General features: G+C 48.9%; 2 protein-coding genes across 11 annotated transcripts in view; one reads left to right on the top strand and one right to left on the bottom strand.

Moving 5' to 3' along the window:
* Window positions 1–9,366, bottom strand: part of ZMIZ1 (zinc finger MIZ-type containing 1) — a 337,743-nt gene extending 328,377 nt beyond the window's left edge. For 6 of the 7 annotated variants that reach the window (XR_005629623.1, XM_039727311.1, XM_039727304.1 and 3 more), the window contains exon 1: window positions 8,750–8,882. The gene's annotated coding sequence lies outside the window, so the exon portion shown is untranslated. Of the gene's footprint in view, window positions 1–8,749; window positions 8,883–9,236 lie in introns of those variants that run through there. The other variant, XM_039727301.1, reaches the window with a different exon arrangement.
* Window positions 4,728–10,410, top strand: LOC120510921 (translation initiation factor IF-2-like). 4 transcript variants are annotated; one of them, XM_039727313.1, is made up of 3 exons: window positions 4,728–8,175; window positions 8,651–8,841; window positions 9,239–9,374. In XM_039727313.1, the coding sequence occupies exons 1-2, from the start codon at window positions 7,537–7,539 to the stop codon at window positions 8,822–8,824; spliced, it is 813 nt and encodes a 270-aa protein (XP_039583247.1). In that variant the 5' UTR covers window positions 4,728–7,536; the 3' UTR covers window positions 8,825–8,841; window positions 9,239–9,374. The 4 variants fall into 4 exon arrangements, 2 of the variants coding, with proteins under 2 accessions (XP_039583247.1, XP_039583246.1); XR_005629625.1 differs by adding an exon at window positions 9,815–10,410 and having other exon boundaries at window positions 4,731–8,841; window positions 9,367–9,612; XR_005629624.1 differs by having other exon boundaries at window positions 4,731–8,841.
* The last annotated feature ends 1,083 nt before the right edge of the window (window positions 10,411–11,493 follow it).

Raw genomic sequence — 11,493 nt, forward strand, 5'->3', positions numbered from 1 at the left:
ATTGTTTCTGTACTCTGTCTCTTGCTGGTCACCAACAGCCGGTGTTTTACTTGTCCTCTGCTAAATAATAACACAAGGCCAAATGAAACTGACTCCTGAGTTACACATAAACAAGCAAGTGCCCGCTGCAGAGGGGGGACTTTGTTTAGTGCAGTTTGAAGCCCTCCCGGGTATCCAGCTTCCCACGCAACTCCTGTCTGCCTGCTGCCACAGAGCCTGGAGCAGCAGGAACACAGAGCCCCCCGGTTCCTCCTTCCTTCCAGCACCACCTCAAAGCAGCTGGGACTGGGGAGTGACAGCCAGGGCTGAGCAGTGCTGAGCGTGCCCTTCCTCTGCAAGGGCAGGAGCAGGGGCAGAGCCAGCCACGCAGCCTGAGCAGAGCAGAGGGCAAACGACTGAGAAAGGACACAGCACCCACACGCTCATGCTGCCAAAAAGCTGCAGGAAGAAGATGGGAGCCTGAGTGTTTTAACTTGCAAGGCTGATTTAACGAAGCCTGAGAGGGCTCTGCTAGTGACCCAAAATAACTTCTCCTTACATAATACTGTTATGATTTTAATGTGAGAGATGTCAGAGTATTACAGTGCCAAAAGCCAAAGCTACGCATTCATTTGGAAAGCTAGTAGGCGCCCATCTCTAATGGTATCTAACTCCAGCTGGACTGCAACCCAATACTTTTTAAAACAGTGATGTAGATTTTTGGAGAAATCTCACACTTGAGAAAACAAGCAAAGACTCAAGTACAGTTCCCATAAGAAACATCTAAAAGCAGGACTGGTAGCTGCATTAAGTCTCACCAGGTGAGACATATCAGAGTGGGTATCTCAGAATCAAAAAGGGACTTGTGAATGGGATCAATTTGAACACTAGCTTGTAGAGAAACAGCCTTGACCGCGCAACACACACTGAATTCACCTTTTCAGTCACAGAACTACCATCCACATCTGCACATAAGTGCCCACTGCAACTCAGCACCTTGGTTTTCTGTGAAACAGAAAGGTAAGGTTTTGTGGTTTTGTAAAGCACCTAAAGCACAGTGAGCTGAGTGTGCAGATAGTCAGATCACAAAAGCATGTACAGGATGACAGTTCACTGGCCTGACATCCTTTAGAACAAGAATTCCAGTTAAAAAAAAAGGAAGTTTAATTAAATATAAAGTGAATTAACCTGTGCTAAGTGGAGAAGAGAAGCTTTACTTGAAAAGGCTTGCGGAAAGCCTTGGGTTGTTATAAGGGAGACCTAAGTATAAGCTGTATAACAGCTGCAACAAAGTTAACTTCTGTGATCCCACTGCTGGGAAAAGAGTTATAAGCATTAAACAAACACAAAACTTACAAGGACACTAAGACACTGGGTAGACTGCCTGACAACCATATCATTCTTCTTTTCCCCTGCAAACCTGCAGGATAATAAACTCTTCTCTCTTTCATCTATGGGTAGATGTATAAACAAACTACTTTTCCAAGAAGTCAGTGTCAACTAAGTCTCTAAAAGTGCTTTTTAAAGCATTTTCTTGCCCCTTTTTTTTAGCTGGAGGTAGGCTTGGCATACCTTGGCAGGACAGGGAAGATAATCAAATGGCTTTTTGATTCACCTAGAAATATAAAATAGTTTTAAACTGAAGTGTAACAGTGCTTATTGTCAAAATAGTTTAGCTGCAGGAACTTGTATTTTGAAATGTATTTTAAGTAAATGCATTCTCTAAGAAAATTTTCATGTTTATAAGGCTTCTTTTGGTCATTTACAATAGTCAAGATCTTAGAGACGTGCAGTACTAAGGAAAACCAAGGCTTATGTGAAAGCAGTGATACGTAAGGTATTTCTTATTTTCACACTATCTATGGAGGCATCCCGCCTTCGGGCTGCACAAACAGAAGTGCTGTTCAAACTGGGCACAGACACAGCGGGACAGCAGCTGATGAGTTTCTCTCATTTCCTCAAGAAAGTGGCTGTAGATGGAGGGGTGGAGGTCTTGCAACTCAGGGCTCAAGCCTCTCCTCCCTGTGAGTCAACTCTCTTGTGGTGGATTTTTTCCCCTCACGCATCACACTCTCACACCTCTAAAATAACCAAGAGCAGATGGTAACCTTTGAGCTGGAGAATGCCCATCCAGCAGGCTGCTGGGCTGGACAACAGTCATGTCCAAGAGAAGAGCACAGGGGAAGGGTCTGAGTTTCACACAAAATCAAAGTCATAAAAACACCTTACAAGCTTACAATGATTTCTGCTTTTGGTGAGGCAGACTCCGAAACCCCCTTTGTCAGTATGAGAGCAGACAATTTCCAGGGAAGTCCCTGGAAACCTTCTCAAGTCCCATCTCAAACCTTTTCAAGCACCAACTGCCCCGCAGTGTCAGCTTCAGCGTTTTCCTGCATTTCTCCCTCACCCCACAGTGCCCTTATTTACACAATAAACCAGTATTAGATCAGCTCATCTGTTTTCAGAATGGGTGTTCAAAAACACAAGAAGAGAAACCTGCACGGCAGAATTTACGGATGGAGATACAGAGGTGTGTATTTCAGAGCAGCCTGAAAGACTCCACTGTTCTCAGAGGGAATCAGGAATGTAGCCAAGAAACAAGCAGATACACATCAAGGGAACTGTTTTTGCTACTAAATGGCCAATTGAAGCCCCTACTATTCTGTCATATATCTATGTCACTGCAGTCCCAATAAATAATGCTTTCTGATTAGTTATGAGACTATCTAGAAATCTCTAAGACAGATACCGTTCACTGTGCCAGCCAGTCAGTCATCGGAGCCCTGAAGTCTCAAAGGAATGAAAAACTACTACATGAATCCAAAGACAGCACAAACTTGTAGTCAAGGTATTGCTTTTTCTCTTACTCCTCAAACATGTTTTTACCTAATCAGCAAAGATGACAAACGGTATTTCACAGCACAAAGAGCTGCCACATGAATGAGGCAGTTTCCCCATATTTGTGCATTAGATCAAGCAGTCAGTATTCTCTAGTTAATGCTATCTGGACCAAGCTGACTACCAAACTAAACCAACAGAAGAATTTACCAGTTACCAGGTAAAGAGTTGAGAACATGAGAACAAATAAGATTTCAAGAAAACCCAAATAAAGACAACCATCTCCATATTAGTTTTGCGTGACTATCAGATGCTTCACTTTTGTGGCTTTCGGTCTCGTGCTATCTTTGACAACACATATGTATTATCTATATGTTAGAGTTGTTCCCCTTTCTGAAGTCAGGCCCACAGCAGTGCTGCTTTTCCCTGGAAACAAAAAGGCTTACAGCAACCACAGCCCCTCTGTGCCTACAGCCAATACTGACAAATGACTGGCATACAGCCCTACAGGAAGAGGATAACACAACTCGCTATGGATCAGGCAGCTGGACCATCACCGGCGTAGGTTTCACAGGTCTGAAGGAGGATGTCTTAGCATGAGGACATGAGTTACAAATCAGGTTTTCACCATCCACTGTCATAAGCCAGGACAAACAAGAAAACATAAAATGAATAAGAAACCTCTTATATAGACTAACAATGAGCAGTAGAGGTAATACAAACTCGCACTTTTATGAAATTTGCACAGGTTTGTACCACTGTGCATATAAATGGGGTTTTGAGCAATTTCTTTTCCTCCCTCCCACTGCCTGGTATTGAGCCAGGAGCCTTTCAGCTTCACTTTGGGAATCAAGTCAAAGCTGGTCTGCAGAGTCAAAACAAACCCTGGATTACCAACCAGGGGATATGCTTCCCACATTTATGTTAATGGAATGTTACTGTGATAGGTTGTATGTCACTACCCCAATATTAGTACACTAAACAAAATACAAACCAGCTTGATCTATAGAATTATCCATGTAAAGGACAGAAATCCCTTTTCAAGCTTAGATATTTCACTAGATACTAAAACTTATTTTAAAATGCATCAACCACCACAAATTGGAAAGGATTTCTGGGATGTTAGACCATTCACTACAGGAGTAAAAATTACTTCCTCTGTCCTCTGCTACAGAACTAAAATGTACAAGCAACTGAAGGAAACTACAGATATTCCAAAATGAATGATCACCTATGTGAGCCTTCAGAAGGGCAAGTTCTTTTAAAGAATGAGTCATTCCCTGTGGAGTAACTTAATTTCTATTGACACTTACAGGAGAAATTAGGTTGAAAGTGATTTTGTCTGTCTAAGAACAACTTTGCTTTTTTTACTGGATACCTAATACCCATAGAAATTTGCCCTGCTCCATAAAGAGAAGGGCAGAGCACTGTACTGAAGCCAGGAAACTTCATCTTTGCAGGCAATGTAGACTTCGGTGTATCTTAAATTATTAGAACCAAAAATAACACGTAACAAGTGTAAGGCCATCTCCTACTCTCATAATACACTACTGCCTCCAACAGTCTAGCTGTGGAGATCCATTGCAAGTCATTGCCTGGACATTTCCCTAGCAGCCTATATTCTCTTTAAAATATTCTAACATTAGCCAAACTGAATGTTAATGATCACATGAAACCCAATGGAAGTGAAGAATTGAAAACTGCTACATAAGAATTTTCTGCTTTATAGTAAGAAGAGGGGAGGAGGAAATCAATACAAAAAAACAACCTTTTAAGCCAAAGACACCATTTTAAAGCTGAAATTATTTCTAATACCACTGACAGCCTCAACTTGTCATCAGCAGGAAGGCTTGCATACACTTGGAGTGAAGATGTGAATTGAGTGTAAGGAAAACATACAATATCTGAGCAGGAGGTCTGTCTGTGGTGGTTCTATATTGATGTTTTGCTTACTGTGTTTTCCCATAAAACACACCTAAATGGATAAAGAGGGCTTGTGCTGCTTGTCCTACAACAGGCAGTTGACAGGAACAAACATAAACCAACATAAACTCTTCGGCAGTATTCTCGCTGCTTTGCTGTAATACAGGATAGAATTTCACAAAAATTGGTCTAACTAGGAGCGAACAAATTAGCCAATTGCATAGTGGTCAAATTTGCTACCACAGGCATTAACTGCAGTCCTACTTATTTATGAGAAACAGGCTTCCCAGGTAAAGCCATAACAAGCCAAGCTCACGCCTCCTGCAGCATTTGATCACCCACGTTGTCAGAGCAGCACAGCAGGCACCACGAGTTCCTGGCCAGCCACTACCTCCATTTCTCACAGTCACATTATCTTCTATGTAACTGGAAAAAGGCTGGATCCCTGTTGTTCTGAAACCTATCAACAACACTGGGGAAGGCAAAAGGAATTCCAATTCTTTTTCCTTTCCCATATCTATTTTTCTTCCTTTTCAGGAGAGAAAACAGGTTTTCCAAGCTGCTAGTACAAACATTAAATTGCTAAAAACCTGCCAACATTGTCTCCAACTATAGTATCAGTGATGTAACTTCCATCCATGAGGGTTTGGGGTGCTGGTTTGGCTCTGCTTTTGCTTCTTTTTTTCTTCCCCCCCCCCAACAGAAAACCTTTGGAGCCCATAAAAGTGGAAGAGATTTGGGGCAAAGGGCAAGCAACTCCCAAGAAAAGTTATGAATGGAACTATGCTACAGAGAGCCTTGCCTTTCCTTTCTTGTACAGGAGAAATCATTCAGATGTTGCAAAAACTGATCCATTATCTTTTGTGGGTTTCTTAAAATAATCTAAAAACAGAATTGTACACCATAGTAAGATCGCAGATTTATTTCATCCCAGAGAGCACAAAACATTCTCTGTACATATACACAGCAACTCACTTCTTTCCTGAAACAAAGTTTTCATTGATCCTTTGCCACACACTCAATTATTGTTTCTAATCATGATCGTTTATTTAAGGTATTGTGAACTGTAAACAATGCAAACAATGCAAAATAAAAGCATCTGTCCATGTTGACATGAATGTAATTGGCAGGTTAGATACCTATATCAACTGGTCCCAAAGGCATTCTTCTTAAATTCAGAAAGCCCAAAGTAAATTTAAATTACAATTTACAGAATAATCTTGAAATCAGCCACTTTTCAAGGTAGTGTTATCTTGTATAGATAAAACTCACAATCTGTCAATTCAATCCCAGGAAATGCTTCATTGTTTTAAAATATAATCCTAAAGACATTTTTTTTTTGAAAGCTTCTTTCTTTTTTTAATGCAGTGGATTATGCAAAATTCGTGGTCCTCCTTGCAACCATGGGGGGAAATAATCTTCCTCTCGTAATGTAGCAATTACAGATACATATGTAAAAAGAGCAGAAATCAAGGCACTTTGAAACAACACTTTAAGAAAATACTTGACTATGGGATATTCAGGGGATTTCAAGTCAGGTTTTCCATAGTCTCACTGTAAAAATAAGCAACCTTTTCCTCCTCCTGTTCCCCACCCCAAACTCTGAGGAAAACGGCCACCAAATGCACTCAGCTAGCCTCAAAGTCACACGTGCTCCATTGCAGATCTTGCTTTCAATGTCTCTTTTGTTTGATGGCTGGTGTTTCAACATCCTCAGCTTGGAACAGAGAAAGGTCAGAGCGAGTCTTCTGGCATTCACAAACCTGCACCAGGCCCCGCCAAGAGAAGATTGATGCCATAGTACATTTTCCCCAGTCAAGAGAAGGAAGTGGAAGCTCTGAATCCACGACAAACTATGTTCGTCAGAGGGATTTGTTTCCCAAAGGTGTTTAGCTTTGCTACATTCCTTTGTGAAACTTTTCTGCTGGTGCTAGTAATGTTTTTGAGTTACCCACTGTGCCATGTTACTGCCTCAGTATCGTAACCTGAACAGGTTCCCAGCAGCAAGACATTTTAGCCATACATTCCAGCATACAGCCTTTTAAAAAAACTCCCCTCCAGATTTTGCTTCACCCCTACGTTATCCCCACTGCCCTCCCACCTGCTGCCCTCGCCTTTCCTCCCTTGCGTGGGGAGGAGAGGCTGCACCATTAAACTTCCACGGTGCAAGGCCAAGGTCCCTTCCACAGCCAGAGAGAAGCTGTTGCTAAAGGTTCCTTAAAAGCTTTGGCACTTCACGGCAGTTGGAACTACTCAACCAGAGCTGGGAGCCAAAGCTTTGCCACAGCATTAATGGGCTTTTGCCCTTTTAAATTTTATAAGCCTGTCGCCTTTCTGATGCGCGCAGTTTTATTCACAGCCCTAAATGGCCATTTCATATTTAAAAGAAAGCTTCCATAGGTAGCACCCTAAAACTACCCCAGGTCATTCATCACCCCAGCACTCCTACTGTCTCTTAGGAAACCTTTGATAGAGCATTTGTTCAGGCTGCCAAGTTAAATCCTCTTCTCTCGTGTCAATGCATTGAAAAAAGCAGTCAGAACACCAGCTTCACTCAGGCCTGCTGAAGTAAATGGAGAAAACCAATTCCTCTGGCACTACAGAGCCATTAAGCCGTTTGCAGATTATTAACTGAAGCACAAAAATACACACGGCGCACAATCGGACGACAGAGCAGAGCTATGCCTTGAGTTCGCTTCGGTCCCGATAAACTGACGATACAGCCGCAATTTGCACCAAGTCACGCAGCTGCCGGGCTGGGGAGCGGGACCCCGGCAAGCCCAGACAAAAGCGGCGATGCGGGGTCCCGCTGCCACGGCCGGGCAGGTTCCACCTTTAGCAAAGGCGGCGGTGGGGGCTGCGCTCCAAGGGGCACCCCCGAGGCGCCGCCCCGCGTCTCTCATCGCAGCCTCCGAGGCGGCACCGAAATTAAACTTTGCACGTGCAAAACAAAGTTTACAGTCTAAAACCCCGATTATAGTAACAACTTCCTCCCCCTGTCGCAGGCTGCCGTACTCCTTCCCCGCTACCGCGCCAGCCCAGAATGCTATCCCGAGCCCCGCGGGGGGGTGGGGGGGACAAGAGCGTGGCTGGATGGCTCCTATTTTTATGTTTACATTCCTGAAGTGTCTTTTAACTGGCTGCCATTCTCCCTCTCCCCGCGAGCAGCTCCGCCGGCCGCCCCTGGAAGCGCTTCCCCCGCTCCCCTCGCACAAAGGCGGGCGAGCCCCGGCCGGGTCGGGCCGGGCAGGGCAGGGCACCCCCGGCCCTCTGCCCCCGCGCCCCCTCCCCTCCGCCCGGCGGCTTCCTGGACAGATGCACGGGGGGAGGGAGGGGAAGCGGGACGGAGGGGGGCTGCTCCTTCCTCCTGCCCGGCGAGAGAGGCCCAGGTCCCAACTGGCTCTCAAAACCCAGACGCAAGGAATGTACACCCAGGCAAGCTTCCCGGAGCCCCGAGAACAGGCGCAGGCTTCCCCACGCGTCTGCCGAGCCCCGCACGGGCGGCCGGGCACGCACGCCCCGAGCCGCAGCCCCGGCCCCGCTGCGGGGCTCCTGCCCGCCCCGGCGGAGCTCGCCCCGGCCGGGGGCAGCCGCCGCCCCGGTCCCCGCAGCCCCCTTTGTGCTTGCGGCGGCTCCGACGCCCGCCCGCCTCCCGCCGCGGCTGCTCCAAGTTCGCCCCGGGCCGGGTCCCTCCGCGACCCCGCGGCCGGCCCGGGAAGGGCATTGCCCGGCTGGAGCCGCTTCCCCGCCCGGGCCCGGCTCCGCGGCTGCTCGCTCGCCCGCGCCCCGCGCCCTCGCCGGGGACAGTCTGCCCCTTTAAGAAGTCTCCACACATTTTCTCCCCTTGCAGAATAAATATGTTGTTGTTTTCTTTTTTTTTTTTTTCCTCCCTGTACACCTTTTTCCCCAGCGTGGCCGCTCCATTGTTTCTGCTCCGCCGAGACGCAACCCCTGCCCGGCCGCGAACGGGGAGGTGCGAGCAGGGAGCGCAAATAGACGCGAAACTTACCTACGGATTGCAAAGCAGCCTTGCAGCAGCAAAATAATAAGGAAGAAGGCAGGCAAAATCCTCTTTCCCAACTGATTTGCAGCTCTACTCGGGTATTTTTAAATATATAATTTTGTTTATTCCCCTCCTTTCTTCCTTCTCCCCCTTGCTTTCTTTTTTCTTCCTTCCCCCCCCCCTTTTTTTCCCCCTTGCCCACAGACAGTGAAAAGGAGCTCAATGTTAGTGGGTGAGTAAGTGAATCAACTAGCAGAGAGCACAGCAAGTTGAAGTGTCAAATTACATTGGCTATTCTATTACCAAAGGGCCATGCTTTGTGGCTGCTGGCAAAATCTGTCCCAGATTCCTATCTGAAAGGGAGCTGCCTCCTACAGGGATGTTCTTCCCTTCGCCCTCTCCCTTCCCCTCTCCCCCCGCAAAACACACACCCCCCCAAATCACACCAAGTTAAAAATCTTAGATACGAGTTAAAATACAAATATTGTCTTACAGTGTCTTTTAAGGCGGGGATTCTCGATTTAGTCCTCCTGAATACCAAGCACTCGGAAACCCTTCCACTCTGGAAACTGAAAGCTGGAGAATATGTATACTCCCTTCGGTGTTTTTGTATTATTAAATAGGGGAAAACCACCCTGGACACAGCACACTCTCAAGCATGAGGTGTCTCCGTCTCTGTCGTCTTCACGAGAGAATTTTTACGGGCATGGAAGGAACTACCGGGCGGGCAGGGGGATTACAGGGGAACGCCGAGACATCCTGCTGGCTCCGTTATTGCACTTTAGCCCCCCACCCCCCTCCATTTATTGCCACCACCCCCACCCTCGGGGCGGCTGTTATTTTCGGAGCCCGGAGCTCCCGCCACCCAGGTAGGAGCGGGGTTCTCCCGGGGGTCCCCGCTCAGCCGGGGAAGCGGGGCGGGCGGCGGTGCCCGGCGGGGCGGGCCCAGGAGGCGGCCCCGGCACGGGGGGGCGGTCAGGGGCCGGGGCCCCCCCGCCGCCCGGAGCGCGGCCCCCGGCGCTAACAATAGGGCGTGTTTTTCTGCTGTTTTTCTTCCCCTGTGCTCCTTAGGAAATCCAGCCCGATTTCCAGGGAGAAAATAAGAAGAAACCGTCCTTGTCTGACGAGCCCCAATCTGCTAAAAAACATCTCCCTCGACTTCTCTTCCCCTTGATAAAACACTTCCAGGACAATCAATATTTTATGATGAGTTGTTAATAAGCCTAATATATTCATCCCTGCTCCAACGGGGCTTGTTAGATTATGCAATTAAGATAAGCAATTTAAACAGCACTGTGTAGCTTCTCGCTGGTCACATTCGTCTTGTTGTTGGAGGAGGAGAACGACCGGGACTGTAAAGGGATGTCGGATCGCTCGGGGAAGGGGAAGATTGTCTAATTTTTTCTTATTTTTTCCAGCTGCGTGCAGGCGGAACGGAGCGCTACCGCCGCCGGTGCCCCCGCGGGGCTGCCCCCGTCCGCCGTCCGCCGCGCTGACCTGCGCGGGGCTGCGGCCCCCGCCCCGCTCATTCACGCCTCCGTGGCTTCCCCGGTGAAAAGACCCCTCTGCCCGCCCTTCCCCGTGTGCCTCGGGGCGCGGGGGTCCCTGCGGGCGCTGCGCCCGCGGCCGCTCCCAGCGCGGAGACGGAGCGGCGGCCGCCCGGCCCGGCAGCGGCGGCGCGTCCCGCCGCTCCGGCGCGCTCCGGCTCCGCGTTTTGCGAGCGGCCGCGGTGTCAGCCGGGGAGCGCCGAATAACAAAGGCAAGTTTGAGAGCAGCCGCCGCCGCCGCCGCCGCACAGGCTGCGGTGACGTCAGGGAACAATGCCGCTGCCAGCCCGCCCGCCCGCCGCCCCTTAAAGGCGCACGGGCGCTGCCGGGGGCCCCGCCGCCGGCCCGGGGGAGGGAAGGGACGGGGTGCCTGTGCTGGGCCCCCCGCCCTGCGGCGGGTCCCTCCGGCATTGCCCGCCCGGACGGGGAGCGGAGGAAATTCTCCGTCTCACGGCTCCTTGCCTCCCTCCCGTGCCATGCTCCGCGCGGCCTCCGCCGCCCTGATCGCTGCCTTCAGCCGCCCGGAGGACGCGGCCGGGCCGCAGCTCCCGCGGGGCCGGGCGGGCCGCGCGGCCTAAGGGCCCACGGGCCCGCTGCCCCGCCGCTCGCAGGAGCGCCGAGATCCGCCAGGGAGTGTTCTCGCTGAAGGTCCGGCACCTCGGGGGCCAGGGCCCCAGCGCTTCCACCACTTCGGCTTCTGCTCCCGCAGTGACCCCTCGCTTCTCCCTGGCACGGTGCGCTGCCCTCCTCCCCGAGCCACAGCGGCCCCGTGATTGTAACCTGCAGTCCACAGGCTTAAACAGTGGATAACGTCCAGTGCAGCCCATTTCACTCCTGCGCAGCATTAGATGTCTCATTGAAACAAGCGCAGAAAAAGCCCAGGCTTTTAGGTAACCAAAAACAACATTGTAGCAATACAGTAATCTGACAATCACACACGTCTGGGCATCTTACCTTAAGAATTCATTTGCAATTAATACCCTTTTTAAAGCATCAAATTTAATATTTTTTAAGGTGTCAAAATTTCTGGCCTGGACATGGGCAAAGTCAAAGCAGTAGGTTTTGACGCTTTATTGCTTGAAGCCATTTTACAGAAATAGATTAGAAAATTAAATCTTTGCGCAGCAGCACCATTACAAGGTTACAACTATGTCCACTATATTTAAGCACAACTTCCGCTGGTACCATCCAGGCTGAAAACAA

Source organism: Passer montanus, unplaced genomic scaffold, assembly GCF_014805655.1.
Source record: "Passer montanus isolate IOZ18808 unplaced genomic scaffold, ASM1480565v1 scaffold61, whole genome shotgun sequence".
In the NCBI taxonomy this organism is placed as follows: domain Eukaryota; kingdom Metazoa; phylum Chordata; class Aves; order Passeriformes; family Passeridae; genus Passer; species Passer montanus.